At 35.6% G+C, this 22,726-nt stretch overlaps 1 protein-coding gene across 1 annotated transcript; it reads right to left on the bottom strand.

The window, feature by feature from the left end:
* Nucleotides 1-444: 444 nt before the first annotated feature.
* Nucleotides 445-20,801, bottom strand: LOC145121343 (uncharacterized). The gene is made up of 4 exons (XM_079057106.1): nt 19,859-20,801; nt 19,302-19,655; nt 539-2,580; nt 445-468 (listed from the first exon to the last, which is right to left on the bottom strand). Exons 1-4 carry the CDS (start codon nt 20,799-20,801, stop codon nt 445-447), a joined length of 3,363 nt encoding a protein of 1,120 aa, XP_078913232.1.
* Between the last annotated feature and the right edge of the window lie 1,925 nt (nt 20,802-22,726).

Below are 22,726 nucleotides of genomic sequence, written 5' to 3'. Positions count from 1 at the left end.
AAGATTTACATATTTAAATATATGATATAGTCTACCTAATCTCCTGATCTAATGTTTAGATTTCATCTTGTTGGTGAAGTTTTGTCACTTCCTGATTGAATACTGTTCCAGAGGGGTGTGGTTTCGATACTATGTGAGTAGATTACAGCCTGTAAGAAAGTAAACACATATATATTCACATGCAAAGCAAGAAAGACTGTCATGTTCAAATTGATTTCAATGAGGTTAATTGTTTTTGTAAAACATGAAACCGAGGGAGATCCTAAAAGATACTATGTAAAGATGTTTAATAAAACTGAACTGAGAAATAGAGTAAAGATTAAGGATATCGTAAAATGTGAATACAAAGATGTTTACAAAAAATTATCTTATATTCAAATCGATTGATAAAAGGTAGCTGACCTTTTTCATTGAAAAGCAATGAAATACCATGCATCCTGTGTTTTAGTTGCAGAGATTAACAGCTACCTGTTGTAAAAAGAATATTAAATGGGTATATGAATAAAAGAAAAATAAGAGGAAGTTGTAGGAAAAGTACGTACGTTGACAGTTGATGAGCATGTTGTAAAATCTCTTTATAGACGATATTCTTAGTTGTTATATTATTTGAGCTACCATATGCAGATCCGGTTATAAAAACCTTAATATTGTTTAAACTTTTTGCTCTCGAAAGTGCTACATACAACTGACCGTGAGAGAAAACAGGTTCTTTCAAGTAAATGCCAACATAATCAAGTGTTTGACCTTGCGCTTTGTTAATGGTCATTGCAAAACACAATCTAATTGGGAACTGAAATCTTTTAAATGGAACTGTATATTGTTCTCCTGTTGGTGGCTGTAATGGAATTCTATGAAGCAAAACCTCTTTTCCAGCAAATTCTCCATAGCTTATCTCTGCACGTATAACATTCCATTGAAAATCTTTACAGAAAAGTCTAGTACCATTACATAAACCTTCAAACGGGTTCATGTTCCTCAACAAAATAATTGGAGCATTATACTTAAGAACAAGTTTATGAGGTGGCATACCATTTGGTGTTAAGGAATGAAGTAAATCCTCATACTGGGCCTGATCATTTGGATCAATAGTCTCATCAAGACTAAAATATTCAATCTCTTCTCCAGGCAACTTGTATATCAAAGTATGATTAATCTCATCTACAAAAGTATTTTTAGTTGTTAGAACAGCACGATTACAAGTGGGAGAGAAAGTGGCAGGAGTAACAAAAATGTTAGGATAAACATATTTGATAAGAGCTTCCAAACCGTTAACATCATTACAACCCTGAATGAGCATTGATGATGGCAGAGAAACAACTACACCGTCTGTAAGAGTTCCTACACCATTACCAAGTGCCAAAAGGAAACTTGAAAAAAAAGGATCCAATAGAGCTTGCATGTTTTCTGTTAGCTGCAAATGGGTAAGAGATTGCCATAAATAAGAATTAGTTAAACAAGCAGAAATAGTTTGTGTTTTACTTCCTAGCCTAACAACAGGAAGAGTTTGTCTAAAATCACCACCAAGAACAACTTTACCACCAAAAGTAGCTGAACAGTCCATTATATCTCTAAGTAGACTATCGAAGGATTCAATTGCAGATTTCTTTGCTGTTGGAGCCTCATCCCATATAATCAACTTACAAATCCTAATCAACACTGCTAAAGAGCTTTGTTTACTAACATTACATACAAACCCTTCAGCCGCATCCAAAGGTATTTTAAAACGTGAATGGGCTGTTCTGCCACCGGGCAATAACGATGCTGCAATACCTGATGTAGCTGTAGCCAAAGCAACATGACCTTCAGATCTAATTTTAGCCAATAAAGCTCTGTATAAGAATGTTTTGCCAGTGCCACCTGGACCATCGATAAAGAAACAAGCAGGTTTATTACAGCTAACTGCATCCATTATCATTTCAAAAGCAACCTTCTGTTCTCTATTAAGAGTATATATTGCAGCCAAATCTTCAGCGAAAACAACAATACTTTTTTCTGTTTTAATCTCTCTAGTGTCGTCTTCCATTAAACGATCAAATGAATTTTGGGGTAGAACATCAAACTGGTGAAGACGTCTTCCCATTGACTGCAGAAAACAATCAATCTCTTTAAATGCACGGGCATTAGATTCTTTGCGTGTCTCTTTGTGGTGGCGTAAAATGTCTTCCATCATTGCATCTTCAAATAATAACCACAACTTGCGCGGACTATTTGGACAGGTAAAAACCAAAAGTGAAGCAAAAAGCCTTCTCAACTCATATGGCATATGAAAAGTAGAAGCTTCTTGCATACATACTTGTTGAGTAGCATCGTCAAGTAAATAACCACGTAACAAAGCAGATTCTCTAAAGGTAGCAACAGTTACCCCGTTAATCATTTTTAAATCAGCAAACGATTTTGGACAGCGAACTCTAGACAAAAGAATTCTAAGATAATACCTTTCGCCTTCGGTTGGATGGGCAATCACAATACGACCAATTGAGTCACCTATTTGCCGGGGTGACCACATATTTTTATCCCCCTTCCAAACAAAATGATCAGGAAACTGATTGTATGTGAGCTTAAGCTTTTTTGCTAAAATTCCTGTATCATTTTCAACAAAAAATTCAGTCAACATAGTTTTTCTTTTACCAGAGTTACTCAGAATATTAACCAAAGTTGATTTACGTTTGAATGTCAAAGGCTGATAGTTTTCTAAATGCAAGGGCAAATGAATAACAGCTGGTTTCATTCACCCAAAGGAAATTTAAAAATTCTCCATGCACCTTCAGGAGGAGAGACCCATCGACCTGATTGATACTCATTAATCTCATTTATAAGGACAGAGTTTGTAACTGGAGAAATATTAAAGCTTATCTTGTCAGAACCTTTACAAATATACTTATATATATACTTCACAGCCTTTATTGATGAACAAATTTCTATATTAATGTGACAGTTAAATTTACAAAGCAAATAGGCATTATACGGAACAACCCATTTATTATTAAGAATAGCACCTCTGACTTTCACTTCAGACCCATCGTTACGTCTACGATATATAGGATATGCATCGTCTGTCTGAATAGTGTGAGAAGAAAAGTCTTTTGGGTAAAGATTTTTACAAGAACCCTTCTTTTTCATACATACGTTAAAAGGATTTAAAGAGCCACATGGACCATGAATCATATGTTGAACAACCATCCTAAACAAATGAGGATTTGCACTTTGTGATGGTATTTCTGCAGAAACAATTTTGTCAAAGTTGTCACACCCCGCTAAAGCGGAAACGCAAGGTATGACAGCGACAAAGGTTTCATTGCAAAAGATAAAGATACATCACCATAGCAATATTTAAAAGTTTACAACCCATAGCTTAAACAAAACAAAGTACAAGTTTTCCAAAATGACATTGTTCAAAATATAACTTCATAAAATAACTTCCACACGATGCAGCATGCTCTATGATGATGAATCTCTATATCCACTTACTAATTATTTCCTGAAAAAGCATGTAAAACGAGCGTCAACTATGAAAATAGTTGGTGAGTTCACAGGTTTAAAAAAAATCAAGATTTGGTATAAGACTTTTCATAAATACAAGTACATTGCTTTAATGAGAACAAAGTTCATTGCTATAATGAGAAACAAAGTTGATTGCTAAAATTGATAAACGAGTTTATTGTCATAATAGATAACAAGTTTATTGTTATAATGTGTAACGAGTTTGTATGTGTATGAGCAAACAATGAGTCTCAACCAAACCTATGACTGAAGCCCTATCAAGATCTATGCTTATCGTTCCATAGATGAATATGGTATCATGCACTCCAGCAATAGGGCGAGTGAGGAGTTGTCAATTCCTAATAGCGTTATCCATAATGACCATTGGCTCAAAGAGTTAATGGTTAGAGATAAGGGAAGGGCCTTAGTACGATAAGTTCTCATGTTCCGTGATGCATAGACATACATAGAGAGACATAGCAATAAAATAGCAATCATGTTTGATACAAATCAATTTAAATACAACATTCAAATAATAGTTTTTCGGGACATGCTTTTCCACCCCAAAACATAAAAACTGAAAATAGGGGAGTGCGTGAATACTCACAATATGCAAAATATAGCAACCAAGTTTATACGAGTCAAATAAATACAACAAACATAAATAGTTTAGGACATGCTTTTCCACCCCAAAACGTAAAAACCGAAAATAGGGGAGTGGTGAATACTCACAACGTTTCGAGTAGGTACAAGTGGTACTTCGGAATGCACCAACGTCTTACTACCGGGATCCTACGACATCAAACACACACTAGTGAGTTTCCATGTCGAAATCTAATGCTAATATACTAAATTCTACATATAGTGAAATGCCAATTTATGTTTTAGTATTTGATTTTATATTAATTGGTTACACTTTTTCTGAAATAATGAAATTCTACAAATCGCGCGATTAATTACAACATTGGAATATAAATTTTCCAAAATTTTAAGTCCTTATTACATCATAAATTCACGGAAATAGCATTCAAAGGATAAAAATTATCAAACTTTTTATTTAACTGTTATTATACAATACTAAGCTGGGAAAATTATAAAAATGGATTTCCAAGCTGTTTAATTATATTTTATGATTTTTGAGCATTTATTCCAATAAAAATTGAAATAAATAGAAAACAGTTTCCAAAATTACCCAAACTTTTTATTTAACTGTTATTATACATAAATAGGCTGGGAAAAATATAAAAGATATTTTTCAGTGGGTATTTCTATTTTTCCTTGTTTTATTCCTTTAAATAATCTTTAATTGAAGAAATAATATCAAACAGTTAAAATAAATTACCAAAAATTTTTGTAACATCATTTATAGTATAAATAACCTGAGAAAAATATCAAAAGTGGTCTTCATATTATATAATCCGGTTTTGGGTATTTATGTGTATTTAAGTGTAATTAACTTTAGAAATTAAGAGAATAATAGTTTACAGTGGAGAAAAATCCTTAAAATTTTTATATAACCTCCTACTGTAAAACATGATGTTCTGGTAAATTTTCATGAATTTTGGATAATCAGAACTATTTTTCCTATTTTTAAACCATTATAATTACCAAAAATTGGGAAAAATAGCAAGGCATGATGAAAAATGTTGAAATTATTTTTCTGACTCATCCATCACAGGTAAGGTATGCGAAAATTGTTAGATAAAATTTTCACACTCTCCAAAGTGGTTTTGTGATTTATTATATCCTAACAAAAAGAAAATTGGAAATCATACCAAACAGCAACAAAAATTGATGAAATTTATTGAGGGGTCATTATCCATCATAAGGGTCATTCATGAATTTGTTCCGGATTTATTGACCTCTGGAAGTATTTTATGTGATTTATGCCCTTGGTTTCTAGCAATAATTTTAATAAATCAAAGAAATAATAAAAGCTTTTGGTATTTTACAGATTATCACATGCATGTGAGGGCTTTCAAAAGGAAAAATGTTCGAAATTTATTCAGAAGGGAAATAGGGGTATTGAACCCAAACAAGATAAGAAATGTTGCATGCAATGGTGCATGAGATGTAAATGTGGCTGAAGTTTATGAATTTATGTAGCCCATTCAGTGGGGTTTTAAGCCACGAAATTTCAACCATCATTCACTGCATATGTTAAGTTTCTAAAGTATTTTTCCCCAGATTTATGGTTGGGTTTAAGGCCATTGATAATGCTAGGCAAAAATGGTGATCATAGAAAAAGAGCTGTTTGCGCAACCATTTTGTAAAAATTGCCAAAAATCGGATATTTAATATTTTACAGTGAGACCAGTTGGGTTTGAAAGTTAACTCATGAGATTATCCAATACAAAAAGAATATCATGATTTGGTTAAGAAATGACCGAGTTATGGTCGTTCAAAGTTGAACAAAGTAATCTGGCAGATTGCATGTTTGCTTTGAGTGCATCCTTAGGACATTTTGACAAGAACATCATGCATGCCTTTGATAAGGTCCGATTTCTAGCACATGCATGGAGTGAATGAGCATCCAAGATGTACTAGAAATGGTTTAAATGCTTTTGACCATGCAAGAACACAAAAGAAATGGAGAAGAAGATGTAATACTTGTTTTTGAAGTCACATGAACATATGTGCATCATTTTCACTCCTTGCATGGGTTTGATCCCGGATTTTCACCATTTCAAACACATGCATTGTGTTATGGTGAGAATCTACAAACCACAAGGTAAAAATAAAGATTTCTAGCCATGGAAAGGCATAGAATCCGAAAAGAAGAGAAAACTAAGAAGAAGAGGAAGTAGAATCATGAAATTATGGAAGAAGATGTTGTTGTTTACCTTGGTTTTGATCTTGAGGGAAGTAAGAACACTTCAAAGTCTTCAAAATCTCGAAATTTGGCAGAGGAATGAGAGAAATTTCGTGAGTTAGAGAGAGAGAGGAAGAGAGTTTGTGTGTTAGGAGGGTGGAGTGTGAGAGAGTGAAGAGAGAAGAGGTAGTGTGAAGGTTTAAGCTTAATGATTGAGTTTTGGGAAGAGAGAGGGCATGGGGAGGGGAGAATGGCCAGATTTTTGAGTGGATTAGGGCCTTCTCTCTCCTCAATTCAAATTTTATAAAAATCCTTCCTTAATTTTTATAAAAACCCTAATTTTTATAAAAGTGATTTTTTAAGCAATTTGATTTATTTAAAAATCTTGTTTTTAACTAATTAATTATGATTAATGCATGATAATTTATATTTCTATTTCATTGGTATAATCCATAATTTGATTAATAAAATTTGATATTTGGAAGTTTATAGCCAAATTTTATAAAGTTTTTAAGCTTTAAGATATATAAATTTGGATTTTTAGCTCTCTTAGGGTTTTTGGAATATTGTTTGATATTCATCATCATAATGAAGTATAATTAGAATATTTTAATTTATTTTTAGGGTTTTATACCCTTTTTCAATTATAACAAAGCTTGAAAGTTTCATTCAAATTATAGCATTGGCATTTCCTATTATAGTTAAGCAACTTACTAGAATCGTAAGTGTCAAGTATATTAGTCCTAGGTCTTAGATGGATCCTAGTTTATGTAAGATTTTGACCTAATTTATACTACTAGGCCATGGCATGATGTGCATGAATGGTTATTATAAAGATGCATGAGTCCGAGAATGACCTGAATTGACAGTTGTCACAGTATCCCCCACTTTAAAAAGAATTTCGTCCCGAAATTCATTCTACGTCATCGCTTGTCATCGTATGGGAAAAGTTGTGGATACTTTTCCTTCATGAAGTCCTCACGCTCCCAGGTGTACTCCGATCCGCGTTTTGAGTTCCATCGAACTTTCACAATCGGGATCTTACTCCGCTTAAGTTGTTTTACCTCCCTGCCAAGGATTTCTATCGGTTCCTCAACGAAGTTTAGCTTATCATTGATCTTAATTTCCTCCAGGGGTACTATCAATGTTTCGTTGGCTAGACATTTCTTAAGATTGGAGACGTGGAATGTGTCATGAATGGCGCTTAACTCTTGGGGCAACTGGAGTTTATAAGCTACCGGACCAATCCTTTCAATGACTTCAAAGGGTCCAACATATCTCGGGCTTAGTTTTTCTTTCTTACCAAAACGCACAAGCCCTTTCCAAGGCGACACTTTTAAAAGTACCTTGTCTCCTACTTGGAATTCTAATGGTTTTCGACGATTATCCACATAACTTTTCTGACGATCTCTAGCAGCTTTAAGCCTATCCTTGATGATAGCAATCTTGTCAGATGTTTCCTGGATAAGTTCGACTTTAGTCAACTGTCTGTCTCCGATTTCTGTCCAGCATAAGGGCGAACGACACTTGCGTCCATACAATGCTTCATATGGAGCACATTGGATACTCGTGTGGTAACTGTTATTGTAGGAAAACTCAATTAGAGGCAAATGAGTATCCCAATTTCCTTTGAACTCAATGACACACGCCCGTAGCATGTCTTCCAATGTTTGTATTGTTCTCTCTGTTTGCCCATCTGTCTGAGGGTGGTAAGCTGTGCTCAAATCTATCTTGGTCCCTAGTGCCTTCTGTAGCATCCACCAAAATCGTGATGTAAAACGACTATCTCTATCATAAATGATGGATAGGGGTACACCATGCAGAGAAACAATTCTGTCGATGTAGATTTGGGCCAATTTTTCCATCTTGAAGTCTTCCCGAATGGGGAGAAAGTGAGCAGATTTCGTCAGTCGATCCACTATGACCCAAATTGAGTCGTGACCTTTAGAAGTTCTAGGAAGTTTGGTAACGAAATCCATGGATATCTGCTCCCATTTCCATTGGGTAATTTCGGGTTGTTGCAATAAGCCGGATGGTTTTTGATGTTCAGCTTTGACTATTGAGCAAGTTAAACACTTCCCAACATATAAGGCAATATCCCTTTTCATTCCAGGCCACCAATAGTACTCTTTAAGATCCTTGTACATCTTATCCGCTCCAGGGTGGATTGAGTATTTAGATCGATGAGACTCCTTTAGTACTATGTCTCTCAGATTGTTAACCCTTGGAATCCAGACTCTGTCCTTAAAATAACGAACTCCATCAGGTTTGGTTTCAAATCTCACTTCTAAACCATGTAAAGTTTCACCTGGAAGATTTTCCCTGAATAAAGCTTTCTCCTGGGCATCAATGATTTGAGATTTCAAGTTTGTCTGAATTACCATTCCCAAAGCTCTCACACGGGAAGGTTTCACTCTTTCTTTTCTACTAAGAGCGTCGGCTACTACGTTAGCCTTCCCTGGGTGATATCGTATCTCACGGTCATAATCACTAAACAACTCTACCCATCTCCTCTGCCGCATGTTTAACATTTTCTGATCTAGGATGTGCTGAAGGCTTTTGTGATCGGTATAAATGGTGCACTTGGTTCCGTACAAATAATGCCTCCATATTTTAAGAGCGAAAACTATTGCTCCTAGTTCTAGATCATGGGTGGTATAATTCTTCTCATGCGGTTTGAGTTGTCTGGAAGCATACGCAATGACCTTATCTTTTTGCATTAACACACATCCTAATCCTTGATGAGACGCATCACAATACACTACAAAGTTCTCTGATCCCTCTGGTAAAGCCAGAATTGGTGCATTACACAACTTGTTTTTCAGGATTTGAAACGCCTCTTCGTGTTTCTCTTCCCAGAGAAATTTTCTGTCTTTTTGGGTCAAAGATGTTAATGGTTGAGCAATCCTAGAGAAATTCTCAATGAAGCGTCTGTAGTACCCAGCTAATCCTAGGAACTGTCGTATTTCTGTCGGGGTTTTGGGGGCTTCCCATTTCTTGATTGCCTCGATCTTAGCTGGATCTACATGAATTCCTCTTTCGCCAATCACATGACCAAGGAAATGTACTTCCCGAATCCAAAATTCACACTTAGTGAACTTGGCATACAATTTCTGCTCCTTCAACAGCTCCAACACTAGCTTCAGATGTCTCTCATGATCTTCTTTGGTTTGTGAGTAAACAAGTATGTCATCGATAAATACAATTACAAACTTGTCTAGGTATGGTCTACAGACCCTATTCATCAAATCCATGAAAACAGCGGGTGCGTTCGTTAGTCCAAAAGGCATGACTAAGAACTCATAATGTCCATAACGGGTTCTAAATGCTGTTTTGTGAATGTCTCCTTCGTGAACTCTTAGTTGATGGTATCCTGATCGGAGGTCGATCTTTGAGAAGTATGAAGCGCCCTGCAACTGATCGAACAAGTCATCTATTCGAGGGAGAGGATATCGATTCTTGATTGTCAACTTGTTCAGTTCTCTATAATCAATACACATTCGGAATGACCCGTCTTTCTTTTTGACGAATAACACTGGAGCTCCCCAAGGTGAAGAACTTGGTCGTATGAACCCTTTGTCTAGAAGTTCTTGAAGTTGTCCGGACAGTTCTTGCATCTCGGATGGCGCGAGGCGATATGGTGCCTTTGCTACCGGTGCCGCTCCGGGAATTAAGTCTATCCGAAATTCGACCTGTCTGTGAGGGGGTAGACCGGGTAATTCCTCCGGAAACACTTCGGGATAGTTTTGAACCACCGGGATCTCCTTGAGTTGCTTAGCTTCAGGTTCTCTTTCCATCACGTGGGCCATGAATGCAATACAATCCTTTTTCAGGTACTTATGAATCTTTATGCTCGATACAATGTTTAAACTTCTTCCTGGCTTCTCACCATGTATGATAAGGGTTTCTCCATTGGGGAGAGGTATCCTAATGACTTTCTCGTAACAACCAATGTCCGCTCTATTCTTGGATAACCAATCCATTCCTACTATTACATCAAAACTACCTAGCTCGATAGGAATTAGGTCAATGCTAAAGAGTTTATCAGCTAAATTCAGAGTACAGCCAGGAATTATTTCATTAGCCCTAATTTCATACCCATCAGCAAGTTCAATAGTATGAGTATTCCTCATCTTTCTTGATTTCAAGTCGAGTACCGGTCTAAATGTTAAAGAAACGAAACTCCTATCTGCTCCCGCATCGAATATTACTGATGCAAAATGATTGTTCAGGAGAAACGTACCTGTTATCACTTCAGGGTTCTGACGAGCTTCTTCTGCACCAATCACAAAGGCTACACCTCTTGGCCGCCCACCTTGATTTCCTTGGAAATTTTGCCTAGCTTGGCCTTGTCCATTGTTTCCAGGCCCCTTGTTCAGTTTGGGACAAGCACTACGCAGATGATCAGTACTCCCGCACTCGTAACATGCCCTTTTTCCATCCTTATTCAGCTTACAATACTTCGGGTAATGGCCTGTCTGTTTACAGTTTTGGCACACTGGGCAAGCTCCCTTGTGATGGAAATTACACTTATTGCACTTCGGGTGCGGTCCCGTGTACTGCTTTCGCTCCTGCACTTCCATGACTTTCTGTTCCTGAGTTTTCACTGGTTCTTGCTCCTGGGCTCTTACCATAAAGTTTCTTGAGACTTTCTGCTTCCTCCCTGACTTGCCTCCATACTTCTTCTCTCCCTGATCTGCTGGCTTCCTCTTGCTACTAGAGCTTTCCTTTGTTGATGCTCCCATCCTTATCACATCATTGGTTAGTCGATTTGCTAGGCTTACTGCACTTTGAATAGTAGTTGGGTTTGCTGAGGTAACCATTCCCCGAATCTCTGGTGCCAGACCCCAGATGTAACGATCTATCCGTTTCTCCTCAGGAGTAACCATGTGAGGTACCAGTTTTGCTAGTTCATGAAATCGGACTGAGTACTTCTCTATTTGTGTTCCAACCATAGAATGGTTCCAGTACTCAGATTCAAGCTTCTGAATTTCATCCTTGGGACAATACTCCTCTATCAGCAGCTTCTTTAGGTCTTCCCAAGTTAGCTAATATGCCGCTGCACGACCTCGGGTTTGCACTAAAGTATTCCACCAGGTCAATGCCCTATCTTGGAATAGGCAAGATGCATACTCAACTTTGTTGCGCTCGAGGCATTTGCTAATGTGAAGGACCGACTCCATGCTGTCAATCCATTTCAGCAACCCGACCGCACCTTCCTTTCCATGGAACTCCTTAGGTTTACAGGCCATAAAGGACTTGTAGTTGCATTCTCTTTCATTGTTTCCCCGATTTCCTCCACTACTTCCTTGGTTAGCATTAAGTCCTGCAGTTACTTGAGTAACAATGTTTGGGATTGCTTCCATGAGTTGTTGTGCTACAATTTGAGCAACATCGGGTGTTTCGTTCTGTGGGCGCCCGCGATTAGGCCTTCCTGACATGGTTCTAAGACACAAGAGAAGAAATACGTATAAATACATAAAATAATGTATAATATTTAGTTCACTACTATTTTGAAAACCGTAAGTGTTGTCAAATTAATGGTTTGCATTAATACTAGGCATATAGATTTTAGAAAGGAAAGAAAAGAAAAATCTTTTTATTCAACTATTGACTAAATAAGTTCTAAGGTTTGACCTCATAGTAAAAGTTTTCAAACATAAAATAAACTTCTTCATTACCATTTGAAATAGTCTTAAAACCAAAACAATACATCAATCCCAAAATAAAGTTTTAATGTCTTTCCCCAAAAGATACCCAACATGGGTTTTCATTTCATGACACAATAAAATACTAAAATCAGAACCAAGTACGAATCGCTATCCCAACAAGAAACATCCACACCACAATCAGTAACAGCCCTCCAAACACATAACATGTGGTCATCGCACGACCTGCCACTCGTCTAGCAGCACTAGCAGTGTCAGCAGTCTCCATCGAATGCTGAAACAGGATTTCCATCCTTGTTAACACTTCATCCAAAACTTCCCGATGCTCAGCTATCACAGCAAGACTGTGATGTAGGCCCGCTGCCATCGAATGCATCCTCCGGGACTCCTCCGGGGTCATACCTGACTGCCTGACAGGTATCCCTATAACTCGCTGAGGTGGGGGTGCTCTCGGTCCTGCCATGCTGGGTCCTACCCGACTGGTTCCTGCCGTGCCAAGTCCTGCTGTACTGGTTGCTATCCTTCCTGGGATAGGGACACTCTTCCTTGCTGTCCTCCGAATACGAAGCCCATAAAGTGGTGGTTGTGGCAACACCGATGCAGACGATGCCTCACGTTGCTGACTCGGGGCGTTGTCATTGCTGATCTCCACCGAGTTTCCTGTATCTTCTGTGTCTTCCGAGGGGTCTTCCTCCACCGAGGCGGGGGGATCACGTCGAGGAATAACAGTGACGTAGCCGGACTCATCAGCTGAGGTGGTAGCGTGAGAAGATGACGATGTCGACATAGTGGACTGAGACATAGATTCAATGAGATATGAAATAAATGACAATGCATGGCTATGATATGCAATGCTTACACACACCAAAATTAACCTTTTTGAATTTTTGAAATAAAGTTTTCTCAAGAATTTTGTTGAACATATTCCCATTATAATTAGCTCAAGCTTTGTATAAATCTTTCCTTAATTAAACATAGGTGATCAGGCTATGTTTAATTGAGATCCAACGATACAATTCCCGACCTAATTATATTAGTAATATGTTTGATGTAAAAAGAATTTTTATAAGTTTTGGTTATAGGTTGTGTTTTCTTAAAGGAATACTGATGTTCTCTATAACTTTTAGCTCTGATACCATTTCTGTCACACCCCGCTAAAGCGGAAACGCAAGGTATGACAGCGACAAAGGTTTCATTGCAAAAGATAAAGATACATCACCATAGCAATATTTAAAAGTTTACAACCCATAGCTTAAACAAAACAAAGTACAAGTTTTCCAAAATGACATTGTTCAAAATATAACTTCATAAAATAACTTCCACACGATGCAGCATGCTCTATGATGATGAATCTCTATATCCACTTACTAATTATTTCCTGAAAACGCATGTAAAACGAGCGTCAACTATGAAAATAGTTGGTGAGTTCACAGGTTTAAAAAAATCAAGATTTGGTATAAGACTTTTCATAAATACAAGTACATTGCTTTAATGAGAACAAAGTTCATTGCTATAATGAGAAACAAAGTTGATTGCTAAAATTGATAAACGAGTTTATTGTCATAATAGATAACAAGTTTATTGTTATAATGTGTAACGAGTTTGTATGTGTATGAGCAAACAATGAGTCTCAACCAAACCTATGACTGAAGCCCTATCAAGATCTATGCTTATCGTTCCATAGATGAATATGGTATCATGCACTCCAGCAATAGGGCGAGTGAGGAGTTGTCAATTCCTAATAGCGCTATCCATAATGACCATTGGCTCAAAGAGTTAATGGTTAGAGATAAGGGAAGGGCCTTAGTACGATAAGTTCTCATGTTCCGTGATGCATAGACATACATAGAGAGACATAGCAATAAAATAGCAATCATGTTTGATACAAATCAATTTAAATACAACATTCAAATAATAGTTTTTCGGGACATGCTTTTCCACCCCAAAACATAAAAACTGAAAATAGGGGAGTGCGTGAATACTCACAATATGCAAAATATAGCAACCAAGTTTATACGAGTCAAATAAATACAACAAACATAAATAGTTTAGGACATGCTTTTCCACCCCAAAACGTAAAAACCGAAAATAGGGGAGTGGTGAATACTCACAACGTTTCGAGTAGGTACAAGTGGTACTTCGGAATGCACCAACGTCTTACTACCGGGATCCTACGACATCAAACACACACTAGTGAGTTTCCATGTCGAAATCTAATGCTAATATACTAAATTCTACATATAGTGAAATGCCAATTTATGTTTTAGTATTTGATTTTATATTAATTGGTTACACTTTTTCTGAAATAATGAAATTCTACAAATCGTGCGATTAATTACAACATTGGAATATAAATTTTCCAAATTTTTAAGTCCTTATTACATCATAAATTCACGGAAATAGCATTCAAAGGATAAAAATTATCAAACTTTTTATTTAACTGTTATTACACAATACTAAGCTGGGAAAATTATAAAAATGGATTTTCAAGCTGTTTAATTATATTTTATGATTTTTGAGCATTTATTCCAATAAAAATTGAAATAAATAGAAAACAGTTTCCAAAATTACCCAAACTTTTTATTTAACTGTTATTATACATAAATAGGCTGTGAAAAATATAAAAGATATTTTTCAGTGGGTATTTCTATTTTTCCTTGTTTTATTCCTTTAAATAATCTTTAATTGAAGAAATAATATTAAACAGTTAAAATAAATTACCAAAAATTTTTGTAACATCATTTACAGTATAAATAACCTGAGAAAAATATCAAAAGTGGTCTTCATATTATATAATCCGGTTTTGGGTATTTATGTGTATTTAAGTGTAATTAACTTTAGAAATTAAGAGAATAATAGTTTACAGTGGAGAAAAATCCTTAAAATTTTTATGTAACCTCCTACTGTAAAACATGATGTTCTGGTAAATTTTCATGAATTTTGGATAATCAGAACTATTTTTCCTATTTTTAAACCATTATAATTACCAAAAATTGGGAAAAATAGCAAGGCATGATGAAAAATGTTGAAATTATTTTTCTGAGTCATCCATCACAGGTAAGGTATGCGAAAATTGTTAGATAAAATTTTCACACTCTCCAAAGTGGTTTTGTGATTTATTATATCCTAACAAAAAGAAAATTGGAAATCATACCAAACAGCAACAAAAATTGATGAAATTTAGTGAGGGGTCATTATCCATCATAAGGGTCATTCATGAATTTGTTCCGGATTTATTGACCTCTGGAAGTATTTTATGTGATTTATGCCCTTGGTTTCTAGCAATAATTTTAATAAATCAAAGAAATAATAAAAGCTTTTGGTATTTTACAGATTATCACATGCATGTGAGGGCTTTCAAAAGGAAAAATGCTCGAAATTTATTCAGAAGGGAAATAGGGGTATTGAACCCAAACAAGATAAGAAATGTTGCATGCAATGGTGCATGAGATGTAAATGTGGCTGAAGTTTATGAATTTATGTAGCCCATTCAGTGGGGTTTTAAGCCACGAAATTTCAACCATCATTCACTGCATATGTTCAGTTTCTAAAGTATTTTTCCCCAGATTTATGGTTGGGTTTAAGACCATTGATAATGCTAGGCAAAAATGGTGATCATAGAAAAAGAGCTGTTTGCGCAACCATTTTGTAAAAATTGCCAAAAATCGGATATTTAATATTTTACAGTGAGACCAGTTGGGATTGAAAGTTAACTCATGAAATTATCCAATACAAAAAGAATATTATGATTTCGTTAAGAAATGACCGAGTTATGGTCGTTCAAAGTTGAACAAAGTAATCTGGCAGATTGCATGTTTGCTTTGAGTGCATCCTTAGGACATTTTGACAAGAACATCATGCATGCCTTTGATAAGGTCCGATTTCTAGCACATGCATGGAGTGAATGAGCATCCAAGATATACTAGAAATGGTTTAAATGCTTTTGACCATGCAAGAACACAAAAGAAATGGAGAAGAAGATGTAATACTTGTTTTTGAAGTCACATGAACATATGTGCATCATTTTCACTCCTTGCATGGGTTTGATCCCGGATTTTCACCATTTCAAACACATGCATTGTGTTATGGTGAGAATCTACAAACCACAAGGTAAAAATAAAGATTTCTAGCCATGGAAAGGCATAGAATCCGAAAAGAAGAGAAAACTAAGAAGAAGAGGAAGTAGAATCATGAAATTACGGAAGAAGATGTTGTTGTTTACCTTGGTTTTGATCTTGAGGGAAGTAAGAACACTTCAAAGTCTTCAAAATCTCGAAATTTGGCAGAGGAATGAGAGAAATTTCGTGAGTTAGAGAGAGAGAGGAAGAGAGTTTGTGTGTTAGGAGGGTGGAGTATGAGAGAGTGAAGAGAGAAGAGGTAGTGTGAAGGTTTAAGCTTAATGATTGAGTTTTGGGAAGAGAGAGGGCATGGGGAGGGGAGAATGGCCAGATTTTTTAGTGGATTAGGGCCTTCTCTCTCCTCAATTCAAATTTTATAAAAATCCTTCCTTAATTTTTATAAAAACCCTAATTTTTATAAAAGTGATTTTTTAAGCAATTTGATTTATTTAAAAATCTTGTTTTTAACTAATTAATTATGATTAATGCATGATAATTTATATTTCTATTTCATTGGTATAATCCATAATTTGATTAATAAAATTTGATATTTGGAAGTTTATAGCCAAATTTTATAAAGTTTTTAAGCTTTAAGATATATAAATTTGGATTTTTAGCTCTCTTAGGGTTTTTGGAATATTGTTTGATATTCATCATCATAATGAAGTATAATTAGAATATTTTAATTTATTTTTAGGGTTTTATACCCTTTTTCAATTATAACAAAGCTTGAAAGTTTCATTCAAATTATAGCATTGGCATTTCCTATTATAGTTAAGCAACTTACTAGAATCGTAAGTGTCAAGTATATTAGTCCTAGGTCTTAGATGGATCCTAGTTTATGTAAGATTTTGACCTAATTTATACTACTAGGCCATGGCATGATGTGCATGAATGGTTATTATAAAGATGCATGAGTCCGAGAATGACCTGAATTGACAGTTGTCACAGTATCCCCCACTTTAAAAAGAATTTCGTCCCGAAATTCATTCTACGTCATCGCTTGTCATCGTATGGGAAAAGTTGTGGATACTTTTCCTTCATGAAGTCCTCACGCTCCCAGGTGTACTCCGATCCGCGTTTTGAGTTCCATCGAACTTTCACAATCGGGATCTTACTCCGCTTAAGTTGTTTTACCTCCCTGCCAAGGATTTCTATCGGTTCCTCAACGAAGTTTAGCTTATCATTTATCTTAATTTCCTCCAGGGGTACTATCAATGTTTCGTTGGCTAGACATTTCTTAAGATTGGAGACGTGGAATGTGTCATGAATGGCGCTTAACTCTTGGGGCAACTGGAGTTTATAAGCTACCGGACCAATCCTTTCAATGACTTCAAAGGGTCCAACATATCTCGGGCTTAGTTTTTCTTTCTTACCAAAACGCACAAGCCCTTTCCAAGGCGACACTTTTAAAAGTACCTTGTCTCCTACTTGGAATTCTAATGGTTTTCGACGATTATCCGCATAACTTTTCTGACGATCTCTAGCAGCTTTAAGCCTATCCTTGATGATAGCAATCTTGTCAGATGTTTCCTGGATAAGTTCGACTTTAGTCAACTGTCTGTCTCCGATTTCTGTCCAGCATAAGGGCGAACGACACTTGCGTCCATACAATGCTTCATATGGAGCACATTGGATACTCGTGTGGTAACTGTTATTGTAGGAAAACTCAATTAGAGGCAAATGAGTATCCCAATTTCCTTTGAACTCAATGACACACGCCCGTAGCATGTCTTCCAATGTTTGTATTGTTCTCTCTGTTTGCCCATCTGTCTGAGGGTGGTAAGCTGTGCTCAAATCTATCTTGGTCCCTAGTGCCTTCTGTAGCATCCACCAAAATCGTGATGTAAAACGACTATCTCTATCAGAAATGATGGATAGGGGTACACCATGCAGAGAAACAATTCTGTCGATGTAGATTTGGGCCAATTTTTCCATCTTGAAGTCTTCCCGAATGGGGAGAAAGTGAGCAGATTTCGTCAGTCGATCCACTATGACCCAAATTGAGTCGTGACCTTTAGAAGTTCTAGGAAGTTTGGTAACGAAATCCATGGATATCTGCTCCCATTTCCATTGGGTAATTTCGGGTTGTTGCAATAAGCCGGATGGTTTTTGATGTTCAGCTTTGACTATTGAGCAAGTTAAACACTTCCCAACATATAAGGCAATATCCCTTTTCATTCCAGGCCACCAATAGTACTCTTTAAGATCCTTGTACATCTTATCCGCTCCAGGGTGGATTGAGTATTTAGATCGATGAGACTCCTTTAGTACTATGTCTCTCAGATTGTTAACCCTTGGAATCCAGACTCTGTCCTTAAAATAACGAACTCCATCAGGTTTGGTTTCAAATCTCACTTCTAAACCATGTAAAGTTTCACCTGGAAGATTTTCCCTGAATAAAGCTTTCTCCTGGGCATCAATGATTTGAGATTTCAAGTTTGTCTGAATTACCATTCCCAAAGCTCTCACACGGGAAGGTTTCACTCTTTCTTTTCTACTAAGAGCGTCGGCTACTACGTTAGCCTTCCCTGGGTGATATTTGGAAGTTTATAGCCAAATTTTATAAAGTTTTTAAGCTTTAAGATTTATAAATTTGGATTTTTAGCTCTCTTAGGGTTTTTGGAATATTGTTTGATATTCATCATCATAATGAAGTATAATTAGAATATTTTAATTTATTTTTAGGGTTTTATACCATTTTTCAATTATAACAAAGCTTGAAAGTTTCATTCAAATTATAGCATTGGCATTTCCTATTGTAGTTAAGCAACTTATTAGAATCTTAAGTGTCAAGTATATTAGTCCTAGGTCTTAGATGGATCCTAGTTTATGTAAGATTTTGACCTAATTTATACTACTAGGCCATGGCATGATGTGCATGAATGGTTATTATAAAGATGCATAAGTCCGAGAATGACCTGAATTGACAGTTGTCACAAAAGTCCTCAGGTGTATGCATTTTACAGTTACTTTCTAAGATAAGCAAAAAATGTGCATGTGGAAGTCCTCTTTTCTGGAATTCTATAACGTAAGTGTAAGCACAAATTTCGCCGAAAATGTTATTCTTGAAAAGTTCATGTTTAAGTTGTTCTACTTTAGCATGAAAAACTCTAACAATCAAATCAGCTCTATTTTGGCCTTCTTCATATGGTTTAAGATTTTCTTTTATTTCAGGCCAATTAGGATTGCATGTCATAGTTAAAAAAATATCAGGCTTACCGAACTTTTGTACCAAGGCCATTGCATCTACATATTTTTGTCTCATGTTTCTAGGGCCACCAATAAAATTAGAAGGTAATACTATTCTTCTACCAATAGCAGAACCATCTGTTTCCCCTTTTGCCATTGCATCCACAACTCCTTGCAAGAATTCTTGTCTTATTTCTTCCTGCTGTGTCCTAAAAAAATCTAGTCTTTGCGTTTCTAATTTAACGTAGCTGTCAACTATATATTGTTGTAGTAATCTACCAAAATAGAGTAAAAAAGTCGTGTCATTATGCCTTATCTGAAGCTTATAAGCATAATACTCTCTAACAGATACAACCCTGGGGTTATCTACTTTTCTTCCAAGCACTGTATAAAAAGAGAAAAGAAGTAAAACACAATAAAGTTAGCCCAAAAAAATATAAAAATAGAAAAAGTAAGTATGTTACCAGTTTCTTCCATCTTTAATAAGTCATCCGCACGCGCTATACTACCAGGAGCAATAAGTTTTTCTGCAGCCGAATGCAAACCCTGCTTTCTAACTGGGGTTGTTTTATTTTTTTTTTAAATACCTTGATGCCAGCCTAGTTCTCCTAAAGGAAATATTAAAGGATACTGCAGAGGATCATAACAGCCATAAAAATACTTTATATTTCTAGAGTCAGCTTCATGGGTTGTAACTCGGATATCTCTTGGACCACACTCCCCATTATCTTCACCGTCTACCCAAATTGCAGCAACCTGTGACACATCGGGTTTATTATAGACTCTTTGGTCTTGAACAGCAACAATTTTAAGAACAATCTTATAAGTATCCAAGTCTCCAATATTCTTCAAACTGCGGAAAAAATAAGTGTATGGATTATGTTGAAGATATTTTATACACTTCTGAACCAGAGTTTCACATATCACTGGACAAACCATTAACCTATTTTGGATCTCATGTTCAGTATCATGAATATATAATTGCAGATTTTTATGCCGGTCATTCTCATAGTATAAACCATTTATAAAATGATACATCTGACCTTGAACTCTAAAAGTATAAATCCCACTGTCTCTCTTATTGAAATTAGGATTAGATGTAACACCTAAGGATGTAAAAGCGAAATGGTTATTATATGTTCTAATATATGTTCTAAAAACCTTTGCTTCGTGACAGTCTGAAGTTAGAAGTTCAATCATGACTATTGGAAGATGATTACTATACAAGACAACACTGCCATCTAAACAGCAAAAACCCGATGTTTCTGAATAGAACTTTAAAGCACCACAATGATGACAGTCAGGAACGTAAGGTAAGATATCAGCAACAACAGGAACGAACTTTAATAGAGCTCTACCTGTTGCATGACCAGCAATATTATGCTTATTTTTACGATTTTCTTGCTTTGAAATAGATTTCCTTATGTAATTTTTTTTCCGTTCAACTCTTTGTTGTTTCCATCTTAAAATAGCACGTTTCCTATAAGCTTTCCTATCCTCAAAATCCAAAGAAGGCTGAACATCCTTCATGATAGATTTATCAACCTTTTCAATGAGAAAGAACAGAAGAATATAGATATGCAATAAGAAACTAAACAGTCATCATCTGTAACTAATAATAACATATTTGAAGACATTTCAGATGAAAAGAAGGCAACACATGATCATAAGATAAGCCTGAAGACGATAATCTACAAAACAAATATTACTAACCAAAAAAATAGCATAACCCATTAGAATAAGAACTTTGTATAGACCTTTAGCAAATCAGATACCATTCTTTGTAAAAATAATAACAAAACCATTTGAAATCAGGGTAAAAGAAGAAACATAATAATACTTCTTACCTTAGGTCCACCTAATCAGCATGTGTAAAAAACTGCACAAGTAATTCGAACCCTTATAAACCCTCAGAATAAGTACGCAGATCTAAGAAGAATATGAAAGGAAGCTCTCGTAATGTGAAAAGTAAAAAAAACCAACAAATAAATAAATATCTAAAACAATGAATACCAATTGATTTAATTGGGCAAAAAGATAAACCGGTTACTTTAATTGGACCATACCCTATACAACATACAGCGGCAACACGTAGCATGAGTAAAGGCGGTGTAACTACAAATATCCAAAATTACTTGTGGGGGAAGAAAATTGTTTGGGATAAACACCAGGTAAAGCCAAAATTTATTACGTAAGAATAAAAGAAAAGTAAGGATGATAAATAAAATAAATTGATTAAAGAGAAAATTGAAAAAAAGGACCACAAAAAGAGGCATCAATCGGACCGAAAATTGGAAAAAAATAAACTATATCGACATATATGTTAAAACTGCCGGCACAGTTCTCTTTATTGGAGGAACTAAGCAAAGAAAATAGGTAAAATAAAAATAAAGGCCAAATTTATTTGGTACCAAAAATTGGAAAAAATATTAAAGTATATAGACAAAAATAAATAAATTTAATTGAAATAGGTGATTGTGAAAGTAAATTAAACTGAAAAAAAAAGCAACCCAAAACTCATCTATTTAGTACAAATAATTATTGTATATTGTCGGTCACAAAGCAATACACAAATCCAATTCTTAAGTAAAATTCAAAAGTTCAAAATGAAAAAATGTAAATTAAATGAGTACCTTCATGAGAAAGAGGAGAAGAAGGAGATATAGAAACTGATTGATAAATCAAGAAGGATACAATTTCAACATGTATAATTTCACACCTGTAATAAATCCATGACCATACATAAGGCATCTTCATGTTCTTCAAATTAGAAGGAGGTTAGGGTTGTTTTTTACAATTTGATTCAATAAATAAAAGAATATAGTTGAACACTATACCTCGATGAAGTGTTGTCGTTACAACATGTGGTAATAAACAAATGAAAGAAGAAACAGTTGGCAAGCTGAGAATAAATTCGATTACTTCAGTATGGCAAAAGGAGACGAAGCCGGTATATATTGAATTCAATATCCTTCAAAATAGCCCCTGAGTTGACTCTACAATAAGACCCATCAAATAAAAAGTCAATCTGAATAACAGATGATACTGGGAAAACTAATTTTAATGAAAACCCCAAATGTGAGCTGCAATCAACAGAGAAGGATAGTAGGTAGGAAGTGTTTAGCTGGGGAAATGTTTGAACGCAGTACACCACGTTCACTTTTCTAGTTTCCACCATGTGGATATACCTCAAGTCAAGACTTAAAATTGGATTCATTGTGATCAGGTTGAGGCCAATATTATTCTCTTAAGCATTTCATCGAACATGTGGTGGACCAAAGAAAAGTCCAAGCTAGCGACATGAAAATTTGAAATCCCACATATCTTATACAACCGATAGATGAAAACTTCACCCCAGCTATCCCTGAGAAAGGACGTGGTATATATATCGATGATTGGAGCACAAATTTACAGATTCGTCACCCCAGTACAAGGCATCTTCGTGTTCTTCAAAT

This window comes from Lactuca virosa, chromosome 6 (genome assembly GCF_052849685.1).
Source record: "Lactuca virosa cultivar CGN04683 chromosome 6, Lactuca_virosa_CGN04683_v6, whole genome shotgun sequence".
Lineage (NCBI taxonomy): Eukaryota > Viridiplantae > Streptophyta > Magnoliopsida > Asterales > Asteraceae > Lactuca > Lactuca virosa.
Note: the sequence above shows the minus strand (reverse complement) of the source record. Positions and strands in the feature narration are given on the sequence as shown.

What these genes read in the sequence shown, in the direction of transcription:
- LOC145121343 (XM_079057106.1), bottom strand. Translation starts at nt 20,801, where the DNA reads ATGAAGGATGTTCAGCCTTCTTTGGATTTTGAGGATAGGAAAGCTTAT. An exon ending in AGAACTAGGCTGGCATCAAG is followed by an intron (nt 19,656 to 19,858) that starts GTATTTAAAAAA and finishes CTTTTTATACAG; the next exon opens with TGCTTGGAAGAAAAGTAGAT. An exon ending in CTCATCAACTGTCAACGTAC is followed by an intron (nt 469 to 538) that starts GTACTTTTCCTA and finishes TTTTTACAACAG; the next exon opens with GTAGCTGTTAATCTCTGCAA.